The sequence below is a fragment of the Dendrobates tinctorius genome, unplaced genomic scaffold (assembly GCF_039654945.1).
Source record: "Dendrobates tinctorius isolate UK_male_01 unplaced genomic scaffold, ASM3965494v1 ptg000270l, whole genome shotgun sequence".
Classification (NCBI taxonomy): Eukaryota; Metazoa; Chordata; class Amphibia; order Anura; family Dendrobatidae; genus Dendrobates; species Dendrobates tinctorius.
The window spans coordinates 2,362,332-2,383,319 of NW_027361937.1; the positions used below are offsets into that span (position 1 = coordinate 2,362,332).

General features: G+C 40.9%; 1 protein-coding gene across 2 annotated transcripts in view; it reads right to left on the reverse strand.

The window, feature by feature from the left end:
• Positions 1-20,988, reverse strand: part of ZNF335 (zinc finger protein 335) — a 158,546-nt gene that overhangs the window by 17,420 nt on the left and 120,138 nt on the right. For both annotated transcript variants that reach the window (XM_073559356.1, XM_073559355.1), the window contains exons 11-13: positions 17,065-17,083; positions 16,051-16,167; positions 15,069-15,145 (exon numbers count right to left, since the gene is read on the reverse strand). In XM_073559356.1, the coding sequence (XP_073415457.1) occupies positions 15,069-15,145; positions 16,051-16,167; positions 17,065-17,083 (213 nt within the window). The remainder of the gene's footprint in view (positions 1-15,068; positions 15,146-16,050; positions 16,168-17,064; positions 17,084-20,988) is intronic.

Sequence of the window (20,988 nt, forward strand, 5' to 3'; positions counted from 1 at the left end):
TTCCAGGACTCCTTCTGAAACAAAGCCTTAGTGGACTTTGAGGTATCTTTGGATTAAGGTTAAATAATGGCTAAGCTTCAGCTTTTTCTCAGAAGGCATGACAAATTCTCTTTAGATCTCTTGATATTTTGATTGAATACATATTGCATTTACACGCTGCAGGTTTCCAATGCCAGGGGAAAAAAGCAGCCCCAAAGCATCACCAATCCACCACCATGATTCTTTGCAGGCAGGGTCCTCTTTTCAGTATATACAGGTGTTTCTCACAAAATTATAATATCATCAAAAAGTTAATTTATTTCAGTTCTTCACTAAAAAAAGTGAAACTCATATATTATATAGAGTCATTACAAACAGAGTGATCTATTTCAAGTGTTTATTATGTTAATGATTATGTCTTATAGCCAATGAAAACCCGAAAGTCATTAACAGTAAATTAGAATACTTTATAACACCAGCTTGAAAAATTATTTTAAAATCTGAAATGTTCGCCTACTGAAATGTATGTTCAGAAAATGCACGCAATACTTGGTCGGGGCTCCTTTTATATCAATTACTGCATCAATGCGGCTTGGCATGAAAGCAATCAGCCTGTGGCACTGCTGAGGTGTGATGGAAGCCCAGGTTGCTTTGATAGTAGCCTTCAGCTCGTCTGCATTGTTGGGTCTGATGGTTTCAAGCAGCGATGGTTTCAAGCAGCTTGGACTGTGTGCCTCTCCACTTTTCCTCCAGACTCTGGGACCTTGATTTCCAAATGAAATGCAAAATTTAACTGAAAACAACACCTTGGACCACTGAGCAACAGTCCAGTTCTTTTTCTCCTTGACCCAGGTAAGACACTTCTGGTGTTGTCTATTGGTCATGAGTGGCTTGACACAAGGAATGTGACACTTTTAGCCCATGTCCTGGATACGTCTGTGTGTAGTGGCTCTTGAAGCAGTGACTCCAGCAGCAATCCACTCCTTGTGGCTTACCCTCCTTGGAAAATGTGTCAATGACTGCCTTCTGGACATCTGTAAAGTCAGCCATCTTCCCCATGATTGTGCAGCCTACTGAAACAGACTAAGGGACCTTTTTAAACATTTAGGTAGCCTTTGCAGGTTTTTTTTGTTAAATTATTCTAATTTACTGAGATAATGACTTTTGGGGTTTCATAGGCTGTAAGCCAAAATCATCAACATTAACAGAAATAAACACATGAAACAGATCACTGCTTGTAATGACTTTATATAATATATGAGTTTCACTTTTTGTATTGAAGAACTGAAATAAGTTAACCTTTTGATGATATTCTAATTTTTGGAGAAGTACCTGTACTTCATTCTTCTTCCTCTAGACACACCTCTGATCCATAGGTCTGAAAAGTTCCAGTTTAGCTTTTTTTCCCTCCACAGAACAAAATCCCAATACTTCTGAGCTTTATGATATGATTTTGATCTTATTGGCACAGACATTTCTTGTGCTTTAGGACCAGTCAAGTTTGTGACGTGAGATTTCATGCTTGGAGACCTTCAGTGCTTAGTATGTGCCTTAACATGCAAAGTGAAATCTCAGTGCTTGCTGACGATGATAGCTTCCTCTTTCTTCCTTGTCCAGGTAGTGTATCTAGTGTTCTTCCCACTGTATCTCTAGGAACATTCAATCCCTTTTCTTATCTAATTGTACGCTCTTGTGCATGCAAGGCAATGGTTTCTTTTCTTAACTCTTGGGACCACACTTGTGACTTATTTCCATTTTTATATTTCTAGAATAAAATCAAATGTCACAGTCAACAAACCCTTCACTAGTCCAGGAAATTGAGGTGATTTATCTCAAGAACACCTGATGCAACAAATGAAGCCCTAGATTCGTTGTATTGGGTATATTTGATGCAAATTTTTGCACTTATGAGCGTTGCTATACAATAGATTGAATAATTTTGAAGCTCCATTAGTCATTAAAAGTGACATATTGTGATGACTTTGGAGAAACCACTTGTTATATTAATTGTATTGAGCTATTTAAACGGTTCTTGTATGATTGCTTTATTGCAATAAATTGTTGCAAAGTAACTTTATTAGCAAACTGTACACTGGGTTGAATAATTTTGATTACAACTGTAATAGGAGTCCTGTGGTCATGCCACAGAAGGAGACGTTGTAGAGCGAAACTCAAATTGGAAAAGCACATAGTGATCTAGCATTAATGAATTGTTATATGCTTCTATCCATCCTTTCTTTTTGAGAATTAATTAATTAATAACCCACTATTATAACCACTCTTAAAAAATAGAGGTTGCTTTCTAACCAGCATACATCACAATTTTTTTTAGAAATCTATATTTTTGTATTCACCTTATTTTTATACAGAAGTTGGACATCTGCCCTGTTGATTTGAGGGTCCTGCAACTTTCGCTCTGACTTATTCTAAACTCAAGCTTCCTCATGAATTCAACATGTTCATTAGCAGCAATAGATTAAGGCCGGGGTCACACTTGCGAGAAACTCGCACGAGTCTCGCGTGTCAATACCCAGCACTGCTGCCGGCACTCGGGACTGGAGTGTGCGGCTGCATGTATTTCTATGCAGCTGAGCGCTCCGGTCCGAGTGCCGGCGGCAGTGCTGGGTATTGAGACGCGAGACTCGTGCAAGTTTCTCACAAGTGTGACCCCGGCCTAACTCTGACAAAGGTCACCCAGCCTGTGATGATAATGTGACTTCTAAAAAGTCTTCTGTGAAGAACAGGAAGTGTGAGTCCAAAATAGCATCAAAGGCTTGTGTAAAACCTACAAGATTTGTATATTAAAAAATATACATTTAATTTTAATTTAATGTTAATTTTATTATTTGTTATGGTATTTTTAATTTTGGTACAATCTGTATTAAAAAATACAGATTGTACCAAAATTAAAAATACCATAACAAATAATAAAATTAACACTAAAACCTGTTTTAAAGAGGTTGTTCGGGACTTTTACACTGATCGTCCATCCTTAGGATTGGTAAAAAATATCCCGTCAGTGGGAATGAGATACCTGGACGCCGATGCCGGATGGAAGTGTTCAATTGTAAAGCTTCATAGCACAGCTCCGTCACCTGCTATGGCCAAGTACTGCACCTCCAATCCTATTCGAAAAAATAAAAGGAGGATGTGCAGTACCCACCCGCGGCCATTATACAGCTGATGCTGATCAGTTTCACAACTGGGCTGTTCCGCCAGCTCTGAGTACAGCTGGTTTTGGGGGTGCCGAGCATCCCACCTCACCTGTCAATATTGATGACCTATGCTAAAGATGGGCCATCAATGCAAAAGCCCAGGGCAATTTCTTTAAGTAATAGGCCATTATCTTATGATACATTCCCCATAATAAATTGATAATCAACAGAAAATAAAAAGATTGCAAAAATGATCTGACATGGACAGCAAAACAAACCAAAGATCAATACAATCCACCATTAACGCCCAACAAAATGAATACATAAACAGGCATTGAAATATGGTCAATATCTATTAAGAATAAATGAATCCAAGGTCATGTGAAGATTTCAAATGAATCGGATACATGTACAGCCTGGAGACAAGTAATCAATGCGTTTAATATAGCGAAATATTTAAAGGCTGATCCATTTAATTAGCAAGTTGTTAATGAGCCAGTGGAAGAAACGGCCACATCACAAAAATCACATTAAAAAGACTACAACAAAACACACAATCGATAAAAGTGACCTCGAGGTAAAGCCTGTGCCAAAGTAAAAATACCATAACATCAAATAATAATGAGGCTTCCAATGGCGGGGCAAAACACATTAGAATTGTAAAGAATAAGAAGAAATCACATGAAGCACATTACTGAATAATGGGAAAAATGCGAAACCAGTATGGGGGTGCAGACTAATCAGAGTAATAGATGGGAGGTAAAAATCACACCAAACTACAGGTAAAATGAGTGTCCTAAAGGCAAGTCGCTATTAATGACGGTATATTAAGTGTTAATAGTCTACATAAGGTAGCAGCATGTGCAAGTAACATGAAATACTGGGGGCTATTAACAAAGAAAGAGCAATCAAGCTTTAATTAGCTTTCATCCATCGAGGGTGCGCGTAGCAATAAAAGCTAAATGATGAGTGGTGGCTGTGGGAGAAGCTGGCGCCACTACATTTTCTTATATATGAGCCTCAGTTTATTTCAAACACAAAGAAATATGAATAGAAAGATATATCGAACCACATAATATAATAACTCAGGAAAGCAGGGAACTAGAACAAAATGTAGGCACTAGGAAACAAATTCCATCTAACAATTAAAGGGAGATAATGGGTCACCATGGTCTTGCTACTTAATCTGAGAGCAGTATAATGTACAGAGAGCCCGATTCCAGCAATATGAAGTTTACTTGGCTGTAGTTTTGATATAAACACTGTTTTACCAGGAGGAGGGTATTACTGGAGGACTAGTAAAGCTGCTGCCATGTAGTCCTCCATATTCATAAGCTTTGTGTAACTCCGCCCACACCACTGTGTGGAAGCTTTCAGACTATGCAGTGTACACAGAAAGCTGCCAATCAGTGGTGTGGGCGGGGTCATTCAGAGCTCAGCATTCAGAGAACTGCTAGATCTGCAGCTGAGAAAACTGTGATTTTATGAAAATGACAGAAGCCCAGTAAGTGATGGCTGGAATAAGGGTCTCTTTCGCTACATCATGCTGCTCTAATAGGGGCTAGCAAAAACCTAGTGACAGCAGTGACAGAATTCTTTTAAACCCGTCCCCCCAATTTCCGTTTTTTCCTTCCCTTCTTCCCAGAGCCATAACACTTATTAGACATATGAGGGTTTGTTTTTTGCAGGACGAATTGTACTCTTTAATGACACCATTAATTTTACCACACGGTGCACTTGAAAACGGGGAAAAAATTCCAAGTGCGGTAAAATTATGAAAAATAAACCCATACAATTCTGACATTGCTTTTTGGGAATTATTTTTATGGTGAACATTTTGTGGTAAAAAATGACCAGTCAATATGATTCTCCTCATCAATACCAAACATGTCCAGTTTGTTTAAATTATTTTAGTGGTGAAAAAAAAATATCAGAAGTTTGCAAAAAAAATTTTTGTTGCCATTTTCCGAGCAATGTTACAAATTTTTTTTTTTGTGGAACTGGAGCGACCAAAAACCCCCATAATTTTAGCGTTCTTTAAATCTCTCCATTTACAGTGTTTACCGATTGGATTATTTGTCCTTATATTTTGACAGATCTGACTTTTCTGAATGGGGCGATACCACATATGTGCATTTTTTAAATATCTTTATTTTCAATGAGGGGGGGGGGGGAGTGGGTTGATTTGATTTGAGGGAAGGAGGAAAACTCTACCTCAACAAAATGCCTGATAAATGAACCCTTCTTGACTTTGGAGGTTGGCAAGCGAAAAAGGCAAGCAGAAATGGGAGCCCCACCCAATGTCGTCTTGCCCTAGGAAGCCCTGCAAATGCAAATGCCAACCCCCTTACAAAAATCTCTAACACAGAGGGGACAGAAATAATATCCATTTAATCAATAATTATCCCCTTACATAAGGGGGACAGGAACCTTATCCATATAACCAATAATTATCCCAAAGATTACAGATAAAACAATATAGGTGCCTTGCCAATATATAGCGACTGTAGACAAGGTGCTATAGTGCTTGTGAAAATGATCTCACTGGGCGCAATAGGGTATATTACTCAGGTAAGGTAGGAAGAGTAAGGGAAATCACAGATAACAAGGAACCACATTTCTACCAAGCTCACCATATTCATAAAGGACAATAGTAGGATAATCTAATACCAGTTCACCGTGACCTCGATGCGTTTCCCCATTGTAATGTTGGATCATTAGGATGTGTATAGAGGGTGTTCCATCATATAAATCTTATTAGGGTGGAGACACATGGATGTCTGCGTGTCTGTCCATAATATGGATGCCTATAAATAGGTCCTCATTGGTCGATGACTAATAGAGAGGCAGAGGGTATAAGGAGACCCAGTAAAATATGTTTCAATTAATAATAAAGCATTTTTAGTTATGTAAACTCTCCAAGATCAGCAAAAATTTCTCCAATTCCGGTGTCTTTGCAGTGTGGTGAAGAGCACCGGGAAAATGACCGACAGTAACCAATCAAAAATAATCATCATTGGTGCATACAAGAAGGGTAATTTCAGGTCATTATATTCTCGCCAAGGCATTGGATGTGGCTTACCGATCCTTAATTGCTGCCGTTGCTTGCGCACGAGACTGTGCTGACGTGAACCTACTCGTCACAGCTCCCACGCTTATAGCCAGTGCATGCGCAGGACCCACGCTGAATATCACGGCTTCTCGGTGAGATTACGCTGAGGATATGTGCATGCGTTAGGTCAGGTTCAGCATCAGCGGCTCATTTTTATGGTCTTTACTACAGGGGGGGGGGGGTATGGATTGAGGATAATGATGCAGAGCAGCCTTAAAATGCACCCAGAGACATGCCATCTTACTAAGCACCATAAAAATTAGCACCAAATAAAAATACACACATCTCTGGAACCATATGGTGGATTTAAGAAAAAAAACAAACTACTAATACACAGAGAAGCAGCAGAAATAAAATAGAAGCAAAAACTGCCACTTTTGACCTGGTGACAGGAACTCTTTAAAATGTACCTCCAATGATAAGGAAAATGGATTTTAAGCAAAAATGTGTCTAACAATCATATTTCTATGCATGCCATCTCTTAATATTAGCAAGATAAGAAAAAAAATGAAAAAGCAGCACAAAAAGGAAGGAAGAAAAAATAGATGGGTGCAAGCCTTCCAGGCATATACCAATCCTCAAAAATAGTCCATCAAAGATGAAAGCAGCACACCATATAGACTTCAAATAGAGTGATGTTTATATTAGCCCATCCGGCTATGTGCCCATACAGCAACATTTAGGTTCAAATGGGTGCAGGACTTTCTGAAGACCAATCAAGATCGTGTTTTTCCTAGTACGCAGTCCTTCTAACGTTTGGGTTGCTACCCAGAGGCAGAATCTGCTGTACAAGTTATTTAGAGAGATGGCCAGACTCTGTACTATATTCGTTTCTCGATACAATTGGAGGTACACTTGAAATCATGGTCAGCGTAGGATTGTTCGGAGAACAGCTAAATCTCCCGACAATGTCCATTTATGATCGCAAGTTAATGTGTCGGTAAGAAGGAAGAGTAGCATTGCTGCTACTCCCAATTTCTTGGAAAAGGATGGACAACGCAATTGTCCCTTATTCTAAAACTTTTAAAGTCTGCTGTCCTATCCATATCATCATCAGCAGAGAAGTCAGCTATGTAAAGGAGTTACACAAACTCGCTACTTAGCATTGGAGTAGTCTTTTAATGAACATTTTTTTGAGTTGCCTAATTTTGCATTTAAGTTAAGCAAATGGAAAACAATGTCCATAGCTTTTTAATGTTAACTGGTTATTGTGGAAACCTTCGGAATTGAGTTAGCAAGACTACAACCTACTATTCTGTTCAAAAAAGCAATGTAATTGCCTTTCACTTGTTTTGCAAAGTCTTTAGTGGACGAGCAACGAGCATAGCAAAAGTCTAGTTTTGAGTAAAGACAGTAAAAAACATTCTCAAGGAACAGATCAACCTATTGTGGTTTTATGAAATGAAGCCTACTCAATACATTGGAGAAAGTAATATTTTTATATAGGGGTGTCCACTACTATCTGAGGACAAACTGGAATTGTGAGGTGGTGGACCAAAGAAGAGAAAATACTAAAGGAGCACTTGAAGTCAAGAAGATGAAAATGTACTGAGATAAACGGCAGCTTTGGTGATGCAAGGCATACTATGAAGTTCTTCTTAGAGAAAAAAGGGCACAGAATTTCAGGTAAAGAACATCACGCTTACCATTAAGCATGGCAGTGTATCAGTCATGCTTTGGGGTTGTGTTGCAGCCAATGACACAGGGAACATTTCAAGGGTATAGAGAAGAATGGATTCAATGAAATTTCAACAAATTCTTAATGCAAACATAACACCACATGTAAAAAAAAAAGCTGAAGTTGAAAAGAGGATGGCTTCTACAAATGGATAATGATCCTAAACACACGCCAAAATCCTCAATAGACTACCTCAAAAGACGCAAGCTGAAAGAATTTTCCTACTTTCAAAACGGGGTGCTCCTATGTACTAACCATGCAGGTTGCCCAAACATTTGCATTGGCCCATTATCCTTTTGTAATTTTTACAATGCAAAAGATTAAAATAACTATATATGTTTACCTAAAGTACAAAGGAAATGTGTCATCTTTAACTTTACGCCTTTTAGAGATCATTTCATCTTCAACTTACTTAGGCTAGGTTCACATTTGCGGATGTCCGAGCTGCGGAGGTCTGTGGACTTTCTCCGTGAAGCTCCGTCCACTGCCGCACTTCCTCCGGTCAGCTCCGCCTATGTCCGCATACGGCCTGCGTATCCTATCTTTAACATTGGCTACGCAGGTCGTGCGGATGCGTTATTTTGACGATGCGGCGGCTGCATCAAATTCCAACACTTTGCGTTCAACGCGGGTCGACGCATCGGCAAAATGACGCAAGCGGAGGCATCCGCATGACCTGCGTACCCAAACTTAAAGATAGGGTACGCAGGCCCCATGCAGAAGTATGCGGATGTAGGTGGAGCTGACCGGAGGAGCTACGGCAGTGGGCGGAGCTTCATGGAGGAAGTCCGCAGACCTCCGCAGCTCGGACATCAGCAAATGTGAACCTAGCCTTAACTGTTCACAATAACAGTATTTTGACCAGGGGTGCCAAAACAATTACATGCCACTGTATAATACTCAACAGAAAAATGGCCACTACTGACCTGATAACAGATCCTGTAACTCCAAAAGCCCTTCCGCCTTCGCCTATCAACCACATCAGGGCCATTGCCCCCTTTCATTAGCAGTCTGTCAATGATAAGTCTACCTTCAGCCCAGGCTCTCCCTCTCCTTGCAGTATCCAGAATGTTTCCCATTACTTATCTCAACATGCCCTCTCCAGACAGAAAATAACATACAATTATACAGACCATTGTATGCAGCTCCCGGGATCAGTCTTTGCTAACAAATGAAAAACAATTTCTAACATTTTCATTAAAAAATAGAAAGAAATCCATTGCTGTATTTTTCAGCCTTCCCTATTATCTTGTTCAAAAAGATTTTGAAATATTACTCACTGGGCACTTATACTGCGCTTGTTGTACTCAGGACGGAGGTCATTCAAGCCCAACATGAAGATGAACCTGGAAATAAACTCCGGCTTTCAAGGTTGCCATGACAGTTCTTTATAGAAGGCTGGCTTTGCTCAAAGTTACTTCATCCTTGACATTCATTTAACTAGAAATGATGTTGGTGTAATCATTCAGACCCGATGTCAAGGTTATACCAGGCAGGCTATGGTACTTCCAAGAGGAGCAGAGTGGTAGTCTCGGGGAATGAAGGAAGAATAACATTCTGCTTTGAGCGATGTTAGCATCCAAGTCATAACCATATACCAATTTTAGATGGTGTAGTCTTGACGAAGAAAAGGAGAACTCTTCTTTACTCCACCATCTGTGCCAGGGTCATGGAGGGCTAGCCGAAGCTGAGCGGGGGCACCATACTGACTCTTAGGGTGCCAATCTCCACAGCATCGTAGGGAGAACATTAGGCCTTAGATTAGGGTGATTATCACCCATACCCTTTGCTATGATATATCTGTGATCCATTTGGTCTATTTATCAAAGTAGCCCCTCTGGTGATGTGTGTAGCAACTAGGACCTCACTCACCTGATGAGATATATGTGCACTGTAGACTAAGATACTTACCATTTTTTGCTCTCATAGATGTCTATATGTGTGTTTGTTTTTGATTCACGGTGGTGGTATTCCTTTTCAGCGTTCAACAGGGTCAGTAAGGGTGAGCCGACGTTGAGGGGGGTGCCACACACTGCAGTCTCCCTTCGACTTTCCCTGGATTTGCTGGGGAAATTTTCTACAACAAATCTTATACATGTGAACAATCACTATGAATGCATGGGGTACATATTTTATCTTATATTGGCCTGAGCTACAGTTATGGCCAAAAGTATTGACACCCCTGCAATTCTGTCAGATAATACTCAGTTTCTTACTGAAAATGATTGCAAACACAAATTCTTTGGTATTATTATCTTCATTTCATTTGTCTTAGATGAAAAAACACAAAAGAGAATGAAGCAAAAAGCAAAACATTGATCATTTCACACAAAACTCCAAAAATGGGCCAGACAAAAGTATTGGCACCCTCAGCCTAATACTTGGTTGCACAACCTTTAGCCAAAATAACTGCGAACAACCGCTTCCGGTAACCATCAATGAGTTTCTTACAATGCTCTGCTGGAATTGTAGACCATTCTTCTTTGGCAAACTGCTCCAGGTCCCTGATATTTGAAGGGTGCCTTCTCCAAACTGCCATTTTTAGATCTCTCCACAGGTGTTCTATGGGATTCAGGTCTGGACTCATTGCTGGCTACCTTAGAAGTCTCCAGTGCTTTCTCTCAAACCATTTTCTAGTGCTTTTTGAAGTGTGTTTTGGGTCATTGTCCTGCTGGAAGACCCATGACCTCTGAGGGAGACCCAGCTTTCTCACACTGGGCCCTACATTATGCTGCAAAATTTGCTGGTAGTCTTCAGACTTCATAATGCCATGCACACGGTCAAGCAGTACAGTGCCAGAGGCAGCATAGCAACCCCAAAACATCAGGGAACCTCCGCCATGTTTGACTGTAGGGACCTTGTTCTTTTCTTTGAATGCCTCTTTTTTTCTCCTGTAAACTCTATGTTGATGCCTTTGCCCAAAAAGCTCTACTTTTGTCTCATCTGACAAGAGAACATTCTTCCAAAACGTTTTAGGCTTTTTCAGGTAAGTTTTGGCAAACTCCAGCCTGGCTTTTTTATGTCTCGGGGTAAGAAGTGGGGTCTTCCTGGGTCTCCTACCATACAGTCCCTTTTCATTCAGACGCCGATGGATAATACGGGTTGACACTGTGGTACCCTCGGACTGCAGGGCAGCTTGAACTTGTTTGGATGTTAGTCGAGGATCTTTATCCAACATCCGCACAATCTTGCGTTGAAATCTCTTGTCAATTTTTCTTTTCCGTCCACATCTAGGGAGGTTAGCCACAGTGCCATGGGCTTTAAACTTCTTGATGACACTGCGCAGGGTAGACACAGGAACATTCAGGTCTTTGGAGATGGACTTGTAGCCTTGAGATTGCTCATGCTTTCTCACAATTTGGTTTCTCAAGTCCTCAGACAGTTCTTTGGTCTTCTTTCTTTTCTCCATGCTCAATGTGGTACACACAAGGACACAGGACAGAGGTTGAGTCAACTTTAATCCATGTCAACTGGCTGCAAGTGTGATATAGTTATTGCCAACACCTGTTAGGTGCCACAGGTACGTTACAGGTGCTGTTAATTACACAAATTAGAGAAGCATCACATGATTTTTTGAACAGTGCCAATACTTTTGTCCACCCTCTTTTTCATGTTTGGTGTGGAATTATATCCAATTTGGCTTTAGGACAATTATTTTTGTGTTTTTTCATCTAAGACAAATTAAATGAAGATAATAATACCAAAGAATTTGTGTTTGCAATCATTTTCAGGAAGAAACTGAGTATTATCTGACAGAACTGCAGGGGTGTCAATACTTTTGGCCACAACTGTAACAGGAGAAGTTGTCCCTGAACTGTCACTGTATATAAAGCTGCCTTCTTCCACCAATGGTAAGACAATGATGTACTGGGGTGTTTTGATAATCCGATTTTTTTACTTTGACAAAATTGTGAATTGTAGAGAAGGCACATGGCAAATGAATTTGATTAAATCACCCTACCTAGGCGGCATCTCCCTGAGCCATTTACAAGGGGTTGTCCATTAGTGGAAAACCCCTTTAAAGAGAATCTGTCACCCCTTTTTTGAGATATCCTATAATGATATCATTCAATTGTGTGTCACATTAGGATTCAGTTAGTACTTTTGCTTCCCCTTGACCCCGCACCTTTCATGCATAAATACCTTTTTTATATCGGTTCAGATGTATGTAAACTGCCGCTGTCCGGTCCGCTGGGTGGGGCTTATTCACCTGCTCCCCCCCCTCCCTGTCTTGCTCTACGCATTTTTTCTTGTGTAGAGCAAGACAGGGAGGGGGGAGCAGGTGAATAAGCCCCGCCCAGCGGACCGGACAGCGACAGTTTACATACATCTGAACCGATATAAAAAAGGTATTTATGCATGAAAGGTTCGGGGTCAGGGGGAAACAAAAGTACTAAGAGAATCCTTATGTGACACACAATTGAATGATATCATTATAGGATATCTCAAAAAAAGGGTGACAGATTCCCTTTAAAGGAAAATTCCAGTAGAAGTTATCTCCTATCCATAATATAGGTGATAATGAAAGTTCAGCATTCTAGCAACTGATGGGAATGTCAGAAATAAAACACCCGACCTTTCTCATGGTTATCATGTATACTCTGGAGAGGTGGTAACTTCCTGCTGCCAGAATACCCCTAACTGACATCGGACGTAAAATTACGCCGAACTCAGTATCCCCCGCTTTGACGGCGGTGAGCCCACCTCAAAGCCGGGACATGTCAGCTGTTTTGAACAGCTGACGTTTCCATATTAGCCACGGGCGGAATCGCGATCCGTCAGCGGATATTAACTTGTTAAATGCCGCTGTCAAACTCTGACAGCGGCATTTAACAATCGCTTCCGGCCATCCGGCCGGAAATGCGCTCACCGTTGACCCACGTCACGTGATTGCGAGTCATCTGTGTGTCGGCATGACAACCAGAGGTCTCCTTGAGACCTCTATGGTTGTTGATGGCGGATTCTTGTGAGCGTCACCCGGTGGTCGGCGCTCGCATCAAGTCTGCAATTCAGCTACATAGAGACGATCTGAGCATAGCCTCTATGTAGCAGAGCCGATAAAGTTGTGGCAGCTTCTAGCCTCCCATGGAGGCTATTGAAGCATGCCAAAAGTAAAAGAAAAACATTTTTAAAAATATTAAAAAAATAAAAAAACACTCCCCTTTTGCCCCATTCAAAATAAAACAATAAAAATAAAATCAAACATAGACATATTTGGTATCACTGCCGTTCAGAATCACCCGATCTATCAATAAAAAAAAGGATTAACCTGATTGCTAAACGGCGTAGTGAGAAAAAAAAATCAAAACGCCAGGATTACGTTTTTTTGGTCGCTGCGACATTGCATTAAAATGCAATAATGGGTGATCAAAAGATTGTATCTGCACCAAAATGGTATCATTACAAATGTCAGCTCGGCGAGCAAAAAATAAGCCCTCACCCAACCCGGGATCATGAAAAATGGAGACGCTACTGGTCTCAGAAAATGGCGCTTTTTTTTTTTTACACAAATTTCGGAATTTTTTTCACCACTTAGATAAGAAAGAACCTACACATGTTTGGTTTCTAGGAACTCATAATGACTTGGAGAATCATAATGGCAGGTCACTTTTAGCATTTAAAAATCCAAACAAAAAAACAAGTGGGACTGCACTTTTTTTGCAATTTCACTTGGAATTTTTTTCCTGTTTTCTGTTATAGGACATGCGAAAACCAATGGTGTCGTTCAAAGTACAACTCGTCCAGCAAAAATAAGCCCTCATACGGCTATATTGACGGAAAAATAAAAAAAAAGTTATGGCTCTGGTAAGAAAGGGAGCAAAAAACTAAAACGCAAAGCCAAAAAAGCTCCAGTCATGAAGGGGTTAAGCCTGCCATACATTTTAGATATGTATATGTTCAAGCCTTCTTTGACTACACAGCATTTAATCAGATGGCCATTTTCAGTAAACCAAGTGGCTTAGACTTTTATCTTTATGTTGACTCTTCTTGAAGGTTGAATTGATATTTGTAAATTGATGAATGGTTGTTATTTACCTCTTAGATCAGCTCCTACAGTTTATTGTCTGCTATCTTTACAAAACAGGGATGCATGGTCACTGAACAATGATATTTGCTGATATGTTGATGACACATTATACCAGGCCATGCACTTGCAAACATTGACTTGGAAACATTGAAGGACAAACTAAATAATCAAACAATGCGAGTTAATCTCCTCACCCCTTCCCCTTGACCTGTGAGTAAAGGCTTGAAGAACAGATGGGCATTATAAAAAAAAGGGGATATGCCTCTGTAACAATATAGATCCAGACTTCCAAAGCATCCAAAGAAAGCTCCATCATGAGGGACACAGATTTGAGGCAGGATGCCAGCTTAGGAGACCACGGCCCTGGCAGACAGAATACAGATCTGCTCCACTGACCATCGCTGTATGGTTCATTATAGTATTGCCACACTGGTTTTTACCCGGATAAAGTAGAGTAGTATTTATGCCCACGGTAAAAGGAGAGTAGAAGTTTGGTGGGATGAGCCCTGGTCCATGCGGTTATGACTAGCGGACTAGAGCACCCACTGACCCCTGTGTCTACACACCTACATCCTAAGGTAGGTAGGGGGTCATGAGACCTTTAAAGATCCAACAGACAAGTGATTTCCAGGGAAACTGCTTTTGTAAGATGCAAAGAAATATTTTTGCACAATCACATTTTTCCAACTTCTTGGTAAGCAAAAGCAACTGTAAGTGTTGAAAAGAAAGCATTAAAACTTCTATTCAACATTTTTATTTTTAGGACTAATGTGTAATTGTACGATTTAGGATTTGTACTGCATATGAGGTGGTGTAGATAAATTAAGCTGCTCATAAGACCAAGTGTGCTTAGACATCCGGTATCTCCAGCTGTTGTTTATGCTCTGCTGTCTGCTGTACGGCACATTCAGAAAACCACAGAGCGAGCCTTTTGTGTGTAGCTGCGATAATAAATGCGGTATTATAGTAACAGAATAGATTGCATATTGTATATGAGTACTTGGGTATTACCATACAATAAAGAAGAATACAGAGATATTTATCCAGCTATAAATAACTATATTAAAAAAACATTTAAATAAATCACTTGTGGAGAGGTTACAATCACATAATTACCTGTTTTCTTCCACGCAGTGCAGGTGAGTCAGAAGATGATTCTTAAATGTATACCGCTTTTTAAAGGCTTTACCGCACTGCAAGAAGACCAATGTCACCAGAGCAGTTTTAAAACAAAATGTATATATAAAAGTCATATTTTTTGGACTATAAGATGCACTTTTAAGCAAGAAAAAAATCTTGATAAAAATTGTGTGCATGTTATAGTCCAGAGGCAGATACTGGCTAGCTGAAGGACCTTTCTTGTCATGGGATCTGTCAAATGAATGAAAATTCAAAATCTAATAGTGTATACAGCAGCAGATGTGTGTGTGTGTGTTTGATGCTGTGGCTGTCCTGTGTTTCTATGCTGATGTAGCAGTGCTGTGTGTGCTAATGTAGCAGTGCTGTGTGTGCTAATGTAGTAGAGCTGTCTCTGTTTAGCTGGGCTGTGTGTGTCAATGTAGCAGAGCTGTCTGTGTGCCAATGTAGCAGAGCTGTCTGTGTGCCAATGCAGCAGAGCTTTCTGTGTGCCAATGTAGCAGAGCTGTCTGTGTTTAGCCAAACTGTCTGTATGCTAATGTAGCTGAGGTGAATCTGTGTATCAGAGCTGCATGGATGTGTGAGAACTGCGTGAGTGTATCAGAACTGTGTAAGTGTAGCAAAGCTGTGTGTGTATTAAAGCTGAGTGTGCATGTACCGTGCATGCAGTTTACTATGCGTATTTGTGTGTGCAGCAGAGTGTACATAAGAAGCGTGCTGTAAAGCTATATCTGCAAACACTAACAATAGATCTATTATCTCTCTAGTCTATGCTCCTGCATTAAAATTAATGATATTGACCTGTATACATCATTACTCCAACAGGGATATTTTAATTAGTAGGACATTTTTTTTACAATTTATTGCTGACTAAAACCTGGGTTGCATCTAATAGTAAGGTGCATCCTTATGGGCTGAAAAATACAGCTAAATAAAATGGCAACTGTTTTGGGTAATGTACCTTGTCACACATGTGTGGTTTCTCAGTGCTGTGTGTCTTCATGTGCTGCGTCAACCGTTTCTGCATGGTGTATACCCGATTACACACAGGGCAGGGGTAGCTGATGTTTTTTGCGATCTGTAGGGACAAAGCAGAAAAGAGGTGTAATCCAAAAGGAAGACAGTTCACCCACAACCTGGAAACTCATCTATGACTGCAGGTAACCCTCATCGAAGTAGTGGCTCAGATGGAGAATCTATTTGAGGCTGCTTTGCCTTGCACAACCATTATTCTGAGTCATGTAAAGAAATGGGCAGCTAAATGCTGTCCCCCCTCAGATCACACAGCCACTGGGCCGCCGTTGGGAATAAAGAAGGAAGGATGACTGAATCAGATAAACGTTTTTATCATAAGAATGAGGCCTTTTGTTAATCTCAAGTTTCATTTATTATACAGCAGGAATACAATAAAAAATAACACCTCTATGATGAAACTTGGGGAAGATTCCCCAGAACTGATCACGTTGTCATTATTGGATGATGGAGACAGCTTAACGCTCTCTCTTTTTCCTCCTACAGGCCCATCATCTCCTGCACGCCCATTACACTCATATGCAATAATGTACATCAGTGATCCTCCATAAGACCCTCACATCCGTGTGGGGAAAAAAAATCACATCATGCACTTTTCTTTTTCATTTTATATATGGCAATAGTGGACATAATGGTAGATAGCTGCAACACCCATTTGGATGCAGACCAACCCCCAAAGCTACACAAGGACCCAACACATCCACACTTTGCGGACTTGACTGGCCCAGTTGTTACAATGGCCATTGGAATCTGGCCTAAATCAGACAGCGACTGACAAATGCGCTTGCTAGAACGTAATTCGTTGGAACTGCCATGTAAAAAACTTGCCTAAAATCATGAATGGTTAACATTTTGAGTACAGAAGGGCTTTACTTTTGATGTACAGTATAAGGGGATCACAGGACAAGGCAAAAACAATATTGTAAATTATCTCTTTTCTTACCATTAAACATTTCTTTTTTCTGAAAAAAATGGAAAAAAAGTGTAATGTTATAAAGGGATATCAGTAGAACTAATCTATATAAAAAGAAAGATATGAATTTTATTCCATTTATATAAAACAGTACATCAATCTGGAAAAGATGTAGATATAATTGACCCCACAACATTCTGGTAAAAAACTAACAAAGGCCTAGAGTTGGTGTAAATTGATTTGCAGAACCAGATCTAGTGATCTGTGGCCATTGGATGGGTGCCCTCCCTGAGAATCACCTGTTACCTACTAGCATCTGCGGCTCTTGTTTTGACTAGCCACCAGGGGCGACATCACATGTGTGTCATACCACACTGATAATGTTGTGTCAGGTGGATGTCGGCAGGTCCAATGTGGATCCCCGGAATCCCGTCCAGTGGCCACAGAGCAGAGGCATATCTGGGGGGGGCAGCCTTGGCATGTGCCACGGGAACAACCGGCAAGGGGGACAGTCAGGCCACCTAATGCAGTGATCCGGAGTGTCTCCATCGTTGGCTGCATTCTGCATTGCTGACAGCTGGCACAGAGAAGCTGCAGCGCACCGGCATCCAGCGATCAATTGTACTTACAGACAATTGAAGCTCTGACCGCCGGGCCACAGAGATGCCAGCAGTGTGATCAGGTCATGTGATCATGCTGCTGACCTCACTAGCCGGCGTGCAGAAGAGAGAGGTGGTAAGTGCTCCTGTGCCTGAGGAGCTGAAGACACCGAAGATGTGTGTTCGGGGGATTTATTCAGTGAGTGAGTGTGTATGTGTGTGTATTTATTCAGAGTGTGGGGGGATTTATTCAGTGTGTTTGGGTGTGTGTGCTTGTGTGACATTTATTCAGTGTGTGTGCGCATGCGTGCGTGTGTATTCAGTGCGTGTGTATGATGTATTCAGTGTGTGGGATTTATTATATGTGTTTGTATAATTTATTCATTATGTGTGTGGGGGGATTTATTGTGTGTGTATGATTTATTCGGTGTGTGTGGGGGGGGATTTATTGTGTGTGTGTGTGTGTGTGTGTGTGTATGATTTATTCAGTATCTGTGTGTGGGGATTTATTGTGTGTGTGTGTGTGTGTGTGTGTGTGTGTTACGTGTATGATTCATTCAGTATGTGTGTGGGGGGATTTATTGTGTGTGTGTATGATTTATTCAGTATGTGTGGGGGGGGATTTTTTGTGTGTGTATGATTTATTCAGTATGTGTGTGGGGGGGATTTATTGTCTGTGTGTGTGTGTGATTTATTCTTATTCAGTGTTGTGTGTGTGGGGTATTTATTCTGTGTTTGTATGATTTATTCAGTGTGTGGGGGGGATTTATTCTGTGTGTGTATGATTTATTCAGTGTGTGTGTGTATGTTGTTATTCAATGTGTGTGGGGGATTTATTCTTTGTGGAGGGGGATGGATTTATTCTTTGTGGGGTGTGATGGATTTATTCTGTGGGGGCAATGGGGAGATGGAAGTGTATTCAGAAGGAGTAGCAAGGGGGGAAAAAATGTGTGTGGACACAGTATGGGGAGCGAGGGTGATGGATGTGTGAGGAGGAACTATGGGGAGAAAGGGTGCTGTGATGTGTGCGGACACAGTATGGGGAGTCGGGGGGGATGTGTGAGGAGGAAATATGGAGAGCGAGGGGGTAAATATGTGATGAGACAGTTTGGTTAGGAGGAGGGGCGTACATGAGGAGGGAAGGGGAAACGTGAGAATACCTTATGGGGAAAGGAAAGTGTGAGTGGGCACAGAATAGAGACTGAGTAGGGTGGTGAACAGTGTAAGGGCACAACCAGGAGGAGACAGTATGAGTAGGAGGAGTGTAATGAAGGGGAACAGTATAGAGACTGGGCAGTATGGGGGGGGGCAGAGTGATAGAGGACAGTGTGAAGACAGGGTCCAGTATGGAAAGGAGGGGGAGTTGTGGAGGGCATTTTCTATAAGAAGGACAGTGTGAGGGTCATATCTTGTGCAGGAAATACAGTGTGGGGCAATTATTTATTCAGGGGCTCAGTGTAGGGCAGATATTTTTTATTCATGATTATTATAATGACACTGCTATCTTTAAGGGCATCGTGTGGGAATGTGCTGCAGAAGACTGGAGAAGATGGAAGTCTGCAGAGAAGAGCTGGAAAAGATGTAAAAGAAAAGAAAGAACGACTCCAATCAGAGACAATGTCAGCTATCAGTTACCTGGATGTAAATTTTTTATGTGATACTGACCAATTCTCATATTTTTATTTACCAAATATACTCGTGTATAAGCCGACCCGTGTATAAGCCGACCCCCTAATTTTGCCACAAAAAACTGGGAAAATATATTGACTCGTGTATAAGCCGAGGGTGGAATCCATAGACTATGCCCCCATATGCTGCTCCATAAGTAAGTTAGGAGTATTAAATGAGTTGCCAAGTTTGTGCTGAGTCTGCAGTCACTCTATGTGACTGCAAAGTTCTGAATTCTCACAGTGCGCACTGCACACTGTTAAGATTCTCTCCAGCTGGCAATTTGCATATATGAAGTCACATACTGACTAGACATATGTGGCCTCACTGAATGAAAATGAATTGAGCGAGGCCAGACACATCTTTTGTCGCGTGTAGTCAGAAGTATACAAATCACATACTTGTGCTGACATAACCGTCCCCTCTTGCCACTGGCAAGGGAGAATCCTAAAAGTGTGCACTACATAGACTGACTGCAGACTTTGATCTCACACCTGGACGCACCCTTTCATTATAAAATGAAGTTCTGTAGCCAATCCTAACAGCGTGTAATATCCTCACTGTCAGGATTCAGATCTGCAGGTTCCATCAGTCATCACATGGCCACTTCCCTCATATGCGATTTTCATACCGACGGTCACGTGACAATGAGCTTCTCCTAGTTTTTCACTAAACATTGAGAGAATTAGGGAGAGCAGCTCGTCGATACGTGACTAAGTGTGTAAATCACATACAGTCGTATGTAAAAGTTTGGGCACCCCTATTAATATTAACCTTTTTTCTTTATAACAATTTTGGTTTTTGCAACAGGTATTTCAGTTTCACATATCTAATAACTGATGGACTCAGTTATATTTCTGGATTCAAATGAGGTTTATTGTACTAACAAAAAATGTGCAATCTGCATTTAAACAAAATTTGACCGGTGCAAAAGTATGGGCACCCTTATCATTTTCTTGATTTGAACACTCCTAACTACTTTTTACTGACTTGCTGAAGCACTAAATTGGTTTTGTAACCTCATTGAGCTTTGAACTTCATAGCCAGGTGTATCAAATCATGAGAAAAGGTATTTAAGGTGGCCACTTGCAAGTAGTTCTCCTATTTGATTCTCCTATGAAGAGTGGCATCATTGGCTCCTCAAAACAACTCTCAAATGATCTGAAAACAAAGATTATTCAACATAGCTTTTCAGGGGAAGGATACAAAAAGTTGTCTCAGAGATTTAACCAGTCAGTTTCCATCTTGCTGCAGATGGTGTCACTGTGCATCGGTCAACAATACAGCGCATGCATAACGCCTTTTTGTATGACCAAACAACTCAATCTTTGTTTCATCAGTTCACAGGACCTTCTTCCAAAATGTAACTGGCTTGTCCAAATGTGCTTTTGCATATCTCAGACGACTCTGTTTGTGGCGTGCTTGCAGAAACGGCTTCTTTCGCATCACTCTCCCATACAGCTTCTCCTTGTGCAACGTGCGCTGTATTGTTGACCGATGCACAGTGACACCATCTGCAGCAAGATGATGCTGCCGGTCTTTGGAGGTGGTCTGTGGATTGTCCTTGACTGTTCTCACCATTCTTCTTCTCTGCCTTTCTGATATTTTTCTTGGTCTGCCACTTCTGGGCTTAACAAGAACTGTACCTGTGTTCTTCCATTTCCTTACTATGTTCCTCACAGTGGAA